Source organism: Malania oleifera, chromosome 3 (assembly GCF_029873635.1).
Source record: "Malania oleifera isolate guangnan ecotype guangnan chromosome 3, ASM2987363v1, whole genome shotgun sequence".
Lineage (NCBI taxonomy): Eukaryota > Viridiplantae > Streptophyta > Magnoliopsida > Santalales > Ximeniaceae > Malania > Malania oleifera.
In genome coordinates this window covers 27,887,207-27,900,519 of record NC_080419.1, presented here as the reverse complement: position 1 = coordinate 27,900,519, position 13,313 = coordinate 27,887,207, and the positions used below count along the sequence as shown (strand labels likewise).

Here is a 13,313-nt window from a genome sequence, read left to right as displayed (position 1 = left end):
CGCAGCTGTAGGCCTGTAGGAAACTGTTGCAGCCATGTAACAGCCTCTTCAAGCCATCACAGGACCGCTGCAGCTGCTACAAAACTCTTGCAGCACAAAATTATTCTCTCATTTTTCCTTTCAAAAAACAATCCCAATTAACCATATAAAAAGGAGGAGAGGAATACATGAAGATGACAACAATTAGAAATTATTTAACTTCTTTAATATTCACAAGAAATGCACGTATTAACAATTTGTTATTAACAATGTTTTACTAACAATATTTTGATTTAATTTATTTTCTTTATATTGGTAATTTTGTAACACTTTTCCAAATTATTCAGCTTCAATCTTCTTTTCTTTTGTAGTTTTTTTTTTTATTCAAGTTGTTAATCAATTTATTTTTCAATGATAAGCTTTATGATTATAGAACAGTGCCCCTATAGCTTACGCTATAAAATATAACTCATTGATCAAAATTTATTAGATTCTTAAAGAAAATATAATAATTCATTTTTTTAATTTATAGAATGTCACATGCAAGGCCTTAAATTTCAATTGCAACTAAAATTTCAAAGCTCCAAATGTACGGAAATTTCTATGGAAGTTTAAATTTCGATGTTAATTTTGATTTTGGTTTGAAAAAGAATGATGGAAATTAGTAGCAAAGCATGGAATTCTTTAATGAAACTTTAGAAATGGATAATAGACAAAATAATGTAAGTTTTAGGACTAATATATTACAAATTAAATACATCTATGTTGTGTATGAGGTGCAATAGTTGTAATATAATATGTGTATTAAACATATTTGTAAGAGAATATTTATTAAACATATTTGTTTAATATAAATGAGATTCACAAATAAATTAAATATTATTTATTATACAAATAAAGATAATTTAGATATGAATATTTAAATAAAATAAAATGTTGTGGAAGTTTAATTTTTCATATAATTTAAAAGCCATTCTAAAAATATTTTGTTTCAATAAAATAAAATAAAATAAGATAAATTAAGATAGAAATTTCACTTCACATCTAAATCTCACATTTGAATTCTGAGGAAATGAAATTCTATAGTGAACCTTTTGACAAATTTCGCTAAAATTTTGAGATTTTGATAAGTTATGGATGATTTGTTGAAAATTTCGATGGAAACTATGTAAGATAGAAATCGACTGCCATTTTGATTTTGAGGGTGATAGAAAGTGGAAATTTCGACATAAATTTCAACAATTTTGTGAAAATTTAAGACCATGGTCCTATGTGATTAGCATATTAGTAGCATAAACCATATTACACCTTAAAAGCATAATCTATTTTGTTTCATAAATTTACTCATCGCATGTGTTAATCAACAATCCATTTCTATTAGAGGTAATAAAGTAATGGAAATTGAAAAGAAATATAAATTTTTCTTTTAGTGGCATCTTAAAACCAATATTAAATCTATTAATTATATAAACATGTGACAAATTGAATTGAAGGATTTGGAATACATTAAAATCTTATTAAAAGGGTCTATGCTTAAAACATGCAAGTTTACCAATATTGATAGGGTTGCGCATAGTTGAAAAGAAGTCCCCAGCCGTCACACCACTTCCCACCACTATTACACTACACTGCACACTACTAGGTTAATAAACCATGCAAGCGACCATCCTTTCCGAAAAGTATAGGTTTTTGACTGATTAGTCCCACTGGCATCAAGGTAAGGTTCTAGTTTACTCTAGAAGGGATCACATAATGGGAGAACAAGGAAAAAATAAAGGGATTTGGAAAAGGTCAAATCATTCATTAAATATGATGAGGGCAAAGACAAAATGGGGATTGGGTGTTAGAGATATACAATGAAGATTTTCAGCTAGATGTGAGAGGATTAGAAGATAGGATTATGAGGAAGGAAATTTGCTTAGGTCTTCTTGAGTTGTAGGCTATACATTTTTTCCCTTTCAGAAAACTACAAATAAACATTCAGACGATTTTTACAGGACTTTCAGGGATATTGAGTTTAATAATTGACTGTGGTTGTCGTCTAATGTACTTAGGAGGGTATTTTTGTTGTTTGGATATTTTAATTATCCACTATTCCATGTCCTTTTAAAGATTGACTGCTTGGATTGAATTCATATTTCTAAGCACGGTCAGTGGGTTAACAAGGTATTTTTCTTAAGACAAGATCAAGGAAGTGATGTTTGGTATAAAGGGGGATAATGCTCCAATTCCAAATGATTTTAGTATGGCTTTCTTTCATAACAGCTCTGATCTTCTATAAGCTGTTCATAAGATTTCATGCTAATGGTGCCATAAGTAAGATATTTTTATTAAAAAATTTTGTATTAAAAGGAGATGAGGTAACAATCAAAAAATAGGACAAGAAATCCTTAAGAAGAAACAAAAACATAAATGGGAGACCAAAAGAAACTAATTAGAAAACCTAGATAAGAAAACCTCGCTTTACACCCTTCACATATTCACCAAACACTGCAAATTAACCAATTCCACTTGACCCTTCTTCATCTTTCATTTAACCCCATCCATATGAATCCCATTACCTGCAGGATCAGACAGCCATAGCCCATCTTATCCAGCAATCTTGACTAAGTCCTTCCCATTTATCTTCTCCACGAGGAAGATAGTTTGGTGAGAGATTGTATGCTAATTAGTTTCATGACCAACATGTATAAGATTTCCACTATGGCCTTATCTAAGAGGTCATGTGTTGTTTTGGGTTCTACCATTTCTCCTATCTCAAGCAATGTAAGTTGAAAAAAGGAACTTTTTATATGCCTTTGCTAATGAAGTGGTAGAGGATGCTAGATGAAGGAATATCAAGTGATTGTTTTGAATTAAGATTTTGAGAAAGATTATCATAGAGTTAGATTTTCTTTTTATCAGTAAAGAGAAATAATATGATAAGTTAGATGAGAATTTTCAAATTATTAAAAAGGCTTTCAAGAGAGTTGGAGGAAGTAAATTAGGGGTAATTTTCTTCCCTATTAGGGATTTTGAACAGTCAACCTAAAGTTTGGTTCTCAACTGCGAGCAGTTTACTTTAACTGCTGATGTTTTAAGAATGATTTTGTCCATGTGGGAGGCTTTAGATTTTTGTGGCGGGCTGAGCATGGGCATGGAGGAGCTTTGTGTGTCCCATCCTCAATCTATGCATGGTGCTACTCCTTGTTTTCAAGGATAGTGTTAGGGTTTTAAAATTCGTTTACTATTTTACATATTTGTGAGGTTGTTTTCAGGTCCTAGGATCAACTTGCCTTAAAGGAAAGTTTGGTTGGCTTGAGCTGGAGTTAAATGTTTATTGTTATGCCCCCTGGTTGACTTCCTCCTATACAAGTCTTCCATCATGACTCCAATCTCTCTGGGAATCTTCAGTTCTTTTGCAATCTTAATGATAAGGTCACCATGTTGAGTTCTTTTTGAGTTATACTCTTGATTCATGTCAGGTTTTTTCTTCTACTGACAGGAGGCATTGGTTTCCTAATAGGTATTTGTCCAGACCCTCACTCACCGTCCCTTCATTTTGGGAAAGTTCATTTCAAAAGTCAAGGTCTGTTCTAAAATTAAGCCATTTGTTTAGTGCATGATTCTCAACACAAAAAATTCCAGTGATGGTCTGCAATGAAGAGACCTAAGAGGATGCTATCACTTGATGTGTATCATCTCATTTAAATGTAAGCAAACTGCTCATCTTTTTCTCCATTGTCTTATTTTTTAGGTTATGGAATCTTCTTTTTAGCATTGGTGAAGAGTGTTGACAGTGCCAAAATTCTGTGGTTCTGTTTCTTGAGTTCTCATCATTTTGGACAAACGAACGATGCAGATTTATGGAACTAATCTCAGTTTTCCCTGGTGTTATGTTTGCTAGGAGAGGAATTCGAAATCTTTAGGATATTTCTCTTCCTCTTCATGTTTTTTGGGATAGGGAGGCTTCCATTGCCTCAATCTGGTTTTCAATGACTACTGCATTTGGTAATAGTTCCTTTGACTCATTTCCAACATGACTGCAGAGCTTTGATTAACTGAGTGAACTTTGCAGTCTGTAGTTTATTTTTTGTTTTCTGTTAATGGACTCCTGTCTTCCATCTTGTGCATTCTTTCTTTATCTCTTAAAACATTATTTTCACATCAAGAATCAACCAATGATTAAAAAATGAATTAATAAAATAGTGTTTAAATAATTAAGGTCAGAGACAGAACCAGGAGCTGCTTCTGCAGAATGGAGATAAGATGTTTGAAGTTTATGTTCTTCATATAGCCTCCTGTACATCTCAACCTATGCAGAAGAAATGGGACTTGAATCAGAACAGTGAAGTAATTCAAACATATAATCCACTTATACCCACCCCCAAGGAAAAAAGACGCACAAATGAAACGAACAACAAACTCGTCAAAATCAAAATTTATAGGGGAAAAATGTTGGGGCTTCCAAAATGCTTACAGAACTATGAAGTGATTCAATCATGCCCCCTTGCTCTTGAGATCTTTCTAACACAGCAGCAACTTTAGAGGCAGCTTCATCAGCCTGTTTCTTTATCTCCATTTCAAAATTTTGCTAAAAATTTAATAGAAGCATCAAAAACATAAACCTCAGTCATCCATGTATACAAAGCCTTGGACCAATAACAAAGAGTTAAATAAATTAATATGTTAGTTCCCTTTGCAACCTTTAATTCCAACTCGCTATTCTCAATCTGGTCAGATAGGCTGCGCACAAGACTTCGAAGCTGGACATTCTGCTCCACTAATCCACTTATATCTTTGAAGGTCAACTACTCCAAATATTTAAGCCAAAATAAACATTAAGAATATATCATTCTCTGTCACATAGATAAAAAAGGCCCATGAAAATGTCTGGCTCTAGACAAAGGACAACAGAACCTACTAGCTGTGCTGAAATAATTTTTTCCGCATGAGACTCATCATTCATTTCAACAGCAGGAATCATTGCCTGATCATCAGCATAATCATAACCTGCAGATCCACAACGAACTTGAATATCTCGGCATTCCTTCAGTAAAACTGTCACCTGGAACATTATCACATACTAATGATATGAATAGGTTCACATTACATTAAATTCAAAACATTACATATCCATATCCATATCAATCTAACGTCAACAGCATCAAGAGATCATTTTTAACAACTTAAAACTTCTAGGCCAAAGGGATATGAAATTCTATGATGCATGCACATTTATTCAGTATAACATGATGACTGAAGAACGAAACTTGTTGCAATACAAACGCATCAGAATTAAATTCTTTGAGTGACTAAACAAAGTAAATCCAAAAATAGAGCTCTATTAGTGTCTAAGCATTCATCAAGTAATGCTCCTCCATTACCTGCTTCTGAAGGTCAACAATTTCTTTCTGAGCCAAGGAGTAGTCACGTTCATGCCTCCTCAACTCCGCCTGGGAAACAAACATATAAGCAGAAACACAAGACAGCAACACTTAACCATCGAAGAAAAGCTCAAAAACCTTTAATTCTTGGATAGTTTTCTCCAGTTTAGACTGTTCAGAAACTGAATGCTGCAATTTTTGGTTGATAGCTGAGTATGCCTCTAACATCCTCTCATGTTCAGCTGCATAAGAAATAACAATGCTACTAGTATTCTAGAATATCGCCTTCAATAAAATAATGCAAATCAAATCAGCAAATCTAGAGTAAAAATGATTATAGTGCACTCAAATTTATTTATTTTTTTTTAAGAAAGTGAAATCATAAGTTAGCCCAAGTACTATTAAGCCAAATCAATTTTTATCCCTATATTTTTTAATTAGTACAATTAAGGACTTATTAAATATATGCAATTAAAGTAGTCATTCCAGGGCTAGAACTTCTTCTTGTTCTTTTTTTCTTTTTTAAAATCTGGCAAGTAATACAGCAAAATGCATTGCTATGTCAGCAATTTCATTAATGTTGTTGGGCCCAACTTGGATCACAAATGTAATTATGTGAAATTAGAGTTTAAGGCCCTTAATTGTGCTAATTAAAAGTGTAGGAATTAAAATGGACATCACATAATAATGCAGGCACTAATTTATGATGTCACTCTTTAAAGAAAAGAATAGAAAAGAAAACATCAACAACTGTAGTATTCGTTGGGGACATCAACAGGGAAAAGATTTTACACAGAATCTTCTCCACTTAATTAAAACTTTGACAATCTCAAAGAAATTTTAAGTGGAACCCATTTAGCATCATTCCACAACTGCTTTTGCCATGAGAACCATCAAAATCATACATGATGAAATCCTCAAAGGCATTCAACTAAATGAAGGGATCGATGAAAGCCTTGGGAGGATATCACTTATCACTAACAGAGCTTCTTGATTTGGCCCATGAAACTCATGTCTCAAAGGAAGAGATATGATACAAATTATTCTAACATTACATTTTCATATGCCAGGTCTTTTGACCATCAAATTTGATTTTGCACAGGGTTAACAGGCAATAACAGGCCATGAAAACCATCATACATGATGAAATCCTCAGAGAAGGGATTGACGTTTACAAAATCTAACTATTACAAAAGCCATGGGAGGAGATGGCTAAAAAGGCTTCTTGATTTGGCCTATGGAACTCATCTCGCAAAGGAAGATATATGACATGCATTATTCTAACTTAAACATTTAAATATGCCAGGTCTTTTCACCACCAAATCTGATGTTGCCCAAGATTAACAGGCAACATAACTAGACTTCAAGGTAAAAGCATTTAAGACAATACATCCCCTGCCCTGTAATGCACCAGCTCAGATGATGTGAGGCAAAACATGCCCAGAAACTGCACCATTCTCGTCAAAAAAATTAAAAAGTTAATTCCAAAACAATTCAGGCTAAACCATAACACCCACAGCAATATCTTCCCCTGCAAGGATTTCCATCAAAAGAATTTTCTCTATCGCATATTGTCAAGCATTTCCGCCATAAATTAAAACCTTTGCAATTATCCTCACTATAAGATATGCATGTATACAGGAATTAGCACGATGACAATGGACATGAAATTAAAACAAAAGAAAGACAACAAAAGTTGCACATTTGTACAAATTTAATATAATAAAACCAGTAACAGAGCAAAATTATTTGCATCAACAAGTGATTTCCCAATAACCATTGCATTGTCACATACCTCGTTCATCCAAGATGATTGCAGCTTTTTCCTCTATTTCAAATAAAACCTGCCCAAAGGAAAATTAAGAATAAATAGCCATTTGTCACCTGAAAAAAGAAAAGGGGACTGCAAACTGTTTGCAGTAACGCAGCCGCTAATAAATAAATAAATTATTATTATTATTATTATTATTATTATTACTGTTGCTGCTGCTGCTGCTGCTGTTGTTGTTTTTGTTGTTGTTATTAACTTATGATGATAAATAAGGAAACACATTTTAGGAAGCAATAAGCTTGAGATACAAGTAAATGGAATTTAGGAACCCACAATACTATTAGGATTTAGTACACTTCTTCCCTAATAAATTAAACCCTAGAATCTCTAATTTTATTGCCTGATAAAATACTATTATAAAAATGTTACAAAAATAGAAAAAATATTGGAAAACAATAAATAAAAAACTAGGAAAAATATTGGAAAATAATAAATTACAAGACCAACTCAAAATTCCAAAAAATTAAAAATATTAATTTATGCTGAAGACCTCAAAGCTAATGTAGCATCATTTCTTCTTAACTGAAAGGGACATCGATTATCATGCAAGGATTGAAAAGTTATTCCTAGTGAAAGTTAACCACACAACAAAGAATATTAGCAATAGATAAGCGCACTTAAAAAAACAGAGAGAGAGAGAGAGAGAGAGAGACCAGGAATGGGTATGTAGGAAAGATAGATAAATGTAAAAGAACTAATTAGCATGACCTAAAATAATAAATTCAAAAATAAAATAATAAAACAAAGGAAATAGGAAATAGTGAGATATCATAGACACTAATACTCTTGGAATAGAAAAGCGAGTTCAAAATAAAGGAACAACAAAAGAGGTTTTGCATGAATCTTGAGGAGAACGCGTGACTAATAAAAAGAGTTGATAGTTGGATTAAGAAGTCTATAATTGTTAGGAGAGAAAAAAAAAATAGCGCAAGAAAAATGTAGAAATATGGAGAATTATACAGGCAAGAAAAATGCAAAACAAAAAAGATAATACAAAATATAAAAAAAGGAAAAAAAAAATAAAGCTAAACTTAGAGAACATTATAATTTATACTCTAAACTAGACATTAAAGAAGGTGAAAAGACATTTAAATTTGCTAGAGCCAAAGAAAGAAATAGCAAAGAGTAAGGTAATTAGAAGGTATAAAAAGTAAGGATGATACTGTTTTAATTAAAGAAGATATAAAGAAAGATAGTGAACTTGTAAATACAAATGAAAACAACAGAGCTTAGGTTCATCTGTTTGCCATCATTTCAAAAATTATGGAAACAAAAACCAAAAACTAAAATCAGAAACTAAAGACCAAAAGCCAGCAAAATGAATATTTCTAAAACTAAAACAAATTCAAAACTGGACTGAACAAATGCTCATCTTTGTCTTTGAATCAAAAGTAATATAATTAAATAATAAAACAATTTTTAAATATAATTTAAAAAATTAAAATAATATAAATTAAAATATATTATAATAAAATACAAATTATTATAATTATTTTTTATTTAATTATTACATTTCAAAACCCATTGTTTAGTGCTACAAGAACAATCTTATTGTACATGACAATTGAAAATATGAAAAAATATTTTTAAATGACTTAATATTATATTTTTAAAAATTTAGAAAATTTATGGATATTTGATATTTCTATTTTATTAGCATTTTAAATTAAAATAGTTATTTTAATTTTAATAAATATTATAAATAAAGTGAATGATTTAATTCACAAAAGTTAATTATGGAAATCATAGTGTTGTGGCAACCTATAGTCAAAACAATTGAAAATCATAAAATCTTATTTTCAATTTTTTTTCCAAAAACACTAAAAACCAACAATAGAAATAAAAAACTAGCAATGTAAACAAACATTTGCCATAATATGCTTCTTCTACAAAAACAAAAACAGAAAATAAAAAAACAGAAATATTACCAAGCAGACCCTTGGAAAAAAGAGAAGGCTAAATATTTCAGATTTATCCACAACAGTCAATGAAGTTACATATGTATTAGAGAATATAAAATATGAAAATATTGCAGGACAGAACAGCATCCCAATTGAAGTTGGGAAAAGCTTAGAAGATAGGGAAATAATACAGTCAACTAATTTATTTAACAAAATTATAAGGACACTGAAAATGGCATATGAATGCAGTATCAGCACTTTAAATCTATACATAAAAATAAAGGAAATATTCAAATTTGTAAATTGTAATAGCCATCATTAAATTAAACTCATAAGTCATACAATCAAAGTTTTGGAAAGGATAATTGAACAATGAAGGTCAGAAGCATGGGTTTGGACAAATTAGTTTGGTTTTATGTCTAGGACATCAACTGGCATGTACATTGATCACCATTCCACATGTACAAACCCTCTCATTGCTTTCATTTTAAGTCAAACTACCCCCAATATCTCATGCATGCAATAATTTAAAATTCCATCCTCTCTTTTATAGCTCATACTTCTAGACATCCTCATTTTGAATACATGAGCTTTATAAATAAATAATTACAAGTCAGGCGTTATCAACCATACAATATTCTTGGTCCTGTCCATTTTTATTTTTTTTATAGTTACGTAAAGATCACATGAAATTGGAGAAATAGTTGTCCAATTTAAGAACCGGATCATCTCATGCATAGTTTTCTCTTCATTTTCTCCATCATGTGCTCTCTACAACTACATGCACAATTTAACAATGTCTGCACCCTTTAATCATATGAAAATCATGGTTTAAAGTTTACACAAAAGTAAATGAGATTCAAGTGTAACAATTTAGATGGGTGAAATTCTCTAAAGCCCTAGAATTGAAGCAAGTCACTATATATAAACATGTTATAGTCGAAACATACTATTATTTTTAATTATTGTTTATAATTACTCTTGCCAAAAAGCAATTAAAAATGCAAACGACAAAAACCAAAGAAGACAGCAAGTAAAGTACAAAAAGAAAGAATTTAAATTAAATAAAATGGAATAGTAACCCCACAAAATCAAACATTGGGCTTGAAGGAAAAGACAAAATAAACACTCAACACAAACAATACCCGTTCCAATATTGCCTGAGCTTGTTTCCTTCCCAATTGTTCATGTTGAAGGGCATCAACTGCCTCTTGGTACTTGCTATACATCTTAGCCAACTACAAAGTAATTTAAAATAACACATGAACTAATTAACAGATAATAAGAAATTGAAAATTAAACATGAAGCAAACTAATAGATTTTGATGTCCAAAAATAATTGCTCACACTCCAACCATCCCGCAGAAGTGAAGCTGCTAATGCTGTTCCAGAAACACCAACAGGAATATTGGGAACGAGCATACGATTATCTTCAGTTATCTCATTAGTTTTAAATGAGCTCATCCATCTGCAGTATCATAATAAACTAAATTACAAATCTAAATAAGTGAATATTACATTTCTACAAGATTGTTCATGCAAATCTTTTCTCACAAAAATAAAGTTCATAAATTTTACTAAAAGTGATAAAAAAAATGAAAATGAAGGGGAAAAGACCAACTACAAAGGGGAATGATAGGAAAATCTCCAGGAAGAAAGGAAACAAATGAAAACAACAATACAATGCACAGCAACCTCACCCAAGTCCAAAAGGTTCAAGCAGGGGAGAAGAAACACCAAGAAGTTCCTATCTACCTATCCATAATATTATTATTTTTTTTATCAAAAAATAAGATTTTATTAAGAAGAAGAAGTAGAACAAGGAGCAAAAGTAATCCCCCTTAAATATACAAACAGAACCAAAATAAATCAAAACAACACAGCCAACCAATCATGCTGAATATAGGAAAAAAGAAACCCTTTGAAACACCCAGTCGCAAAAGCCCACAAAGGGGCCAGATACTGATTCCTGTACCAAAGCATAACCAAACGCATCTTCTTCACAGCAAAAATACGAGCATCCATTCCAACAAAATCCCCCACAAAACTGCAAATAATGCTCACCTCTACAAGGTCGAATCATCTTTACTCTTTCCAAAACCTGAAAAAGGATAGCCAACAAGTCTTCCACCGGCTTCACATACTCCCAAGTCTCTCCGAATAAACCAAAAAGGCTGTTCGACATCCTCCAGGAAAAGGAGCAATGCAGGAAAAGGTGAGAAGCAGATTCTGAATTTTGAAAACAGAGAACAAACATCCAGTGATAAAGCCTTAAAAGGCCTCCTACTCTTCAACAGATTCTTAGTGTTAACTCTATTAAGAACAACCAGCCAAATAAAATCCTTAATCATAGAGGGGATTTTCGCTTTCCAAATGGATCCGTGAAACAAGAAAGACAAGCTTTTATTGGTTAATGCTCGATAAAGGATTTACAAGAATACTCCCCAGAAGAATCAAGAATCCAAGAATGATAGTCTCTCCTTTGGGAAAGAGCCCCACCATCCAACAAACTTAATAAGGAAGCAAGCTCCAAACCTCCCTATCATTAAGAGCCCTATGAAAATGGAAACCCCAATAAAGACCAGCATCATTAGAAATAAAGAAAAAAGAAATCAGTTCATTGTGCAAAGAGGACAATCTAAACAAACGGGGTAAAGATGAACAAACTGAAGAACCTCCCCCCACACAAATCTCTTCCCAAAACCGAACATGATACCCATTTCTCACAGTATAATAATTCATAATATTATTAAAAAAAAAGGTCAAGCAGCTGCCATGCCGAAAATTATTTTCCAAAAATGCCCTTGCTCTCCATTCTTATAATATAACTGCCACTTGACAAAGAGAATCGGACTCGGCATTTTGAAAAGTGCATTTGGCCTGCATCTTTGTTTCCCAAAGTGCAACCAGCCTCCATCTTTTGAGCATACCCCACACCAGTAAATATATATTCCTAAAATTCTACATCTAATTCTTTGAGCCAGAAGAAAACTTCTTTGAGGGAGGGATTATAGGAGGGAAAATAAGGTGCAAAAAACACTGAATAAGTTAGCTACTCCTGTGAATTATGGAGGGAATCCAGGACAAGAGTAGGAGGATAAAGAGGTCAAATTGATAGGGCATTTAGTTGGAATTTGGGGTAAGAGCAGGCATATGGAGGAAATTTTAAATAGAAAAGTTCTGAGATTTTGTTTTCATTCAAGAAACTAAACTTAGTAACTGGGTGATGATTCAAGTTTTTGGGAGGATAGGTAAGAATAAGGAGTGGGAGGTTCTTCCTTCTTGGAGGTAGCTAGGGGGACTCGTGTCTTGGTGGATACTCATTCAGTTGTAAATTTTTTTGGATAGAAGAAGATGATCTTATTAAAACTGAGAACCAGAGTACTTGATTTAGAGAACAAGGAGTCCTCCCAAGAACAAGGGCATTCCAAAGCTGCAAGGACACCCTGCAATGCACAAAGAGATGGGCATTCATTTTGTTTCTTTCACAACGCATGAAATGCATGTCAGGACTGACAGCCTTATAAGGCCTTCTCCTCCAAAGCAAATCAGGTGTGTTAGTCCTTTCCAGGATCATGGTCCCAAACAAAAGCCCAAATCTTCCCAAGCACCTTAGCCCTCCAAAGAATGTGGTTCCAAGGAAAAAGGTTAAGGGTGAGGGGTTTCAAAAGGTTAGAGAAGAAATTGAAAGTCTTGGAGGATCGAAAAAATTAATAGCCTTGATGGGTTTTTTTTTCCCAGTTTTACCGAAAGTGAAAGATTGGGTTAGTGGCAGTTTTTGTCAGTTTATGGTCCTTATAGACCCACTCTTAGGTCTTCTTTTTGGGATGATCCATTTTATGTGCATGGTCCTTTCTATTCTAGGTCAGATTTTTAGGGGTACTTTAACGCCGTAAGATTTTCCTAGGGAGAAAAGGGGAAGGTAGGGTTACCTAGAGTACAAAGAATTTTGATAGGTATAGTAGGCATTATGGATTGACTGATCTTCCTTTGGGCAAAGCTTTATTTTCCTGTTCGGTTTGGGAAGCTGATGGGAGGAGATAGTAAGGATTTAATATCCTTGAATCTATTAAAAGAAATGGTCCATGATCGCATAAATTGGCAGAAAAGGATTCATATAGCCGACCCCACCTAGTGGGACTAAGGCTTGGTTTTGTTGTTGTTATTGTTGTTGTTGTTGTTGGTTTGGGAAGCTGAGTTTCTTAAGGTCTCTCAAGGAATTTGTCTAGGTCAGTG

The 13,313-nt window shown here is 32.8% G+C and overlaps 1 protein-coding gene across 1 annotated transcript in view; it reads right to left on the bottom strand.

Moving 5' to 3' along the window:
• LOC131151057 (nuclear-pore anchor) overlaps positions 1-13,313 on the bottom strand; it is a 138,611-nt gene that overhangs the window by 68,133 nt on the left and 57,165 nt on the right. The window contains exons 10-18 of the mRNA XM_058102233.1: positions 10,425-10,545; positions 10,223-10,315; positions 7,141-7,189; positions 5,484-5,587; positions 5,346-5,414; positions 4,883-5,026; positions 4,665-4,769; positions 4,439-4,552; positions 4,198-4,273 (exon numbers count right to left, since the gene is read on the bottom strand). Of these exons, the coding sequence (XP_057958216.1) occupies positions 4,198-4,273; positions 4,439-4,552; positions 4,665-4,769; positions 4,883-5,026; positions 5,346-5,414; positions 5,484-5,587; positions 7,141-7,189; positions 10,223-10,315; positions 10,425-10,545 (875 nt within the window). The remainder of the gene's footprint in view (positions 1-4,197; positions 4,274-4,438; positions 4,553-4,664; positions 4,770-4,882; positions 5,027-5,345; positions 5,415-5,483; positions 5,588-7,140; positions 7,190-10,222; positions 10,316-10,424; positions 10,546-13,313) is intronic.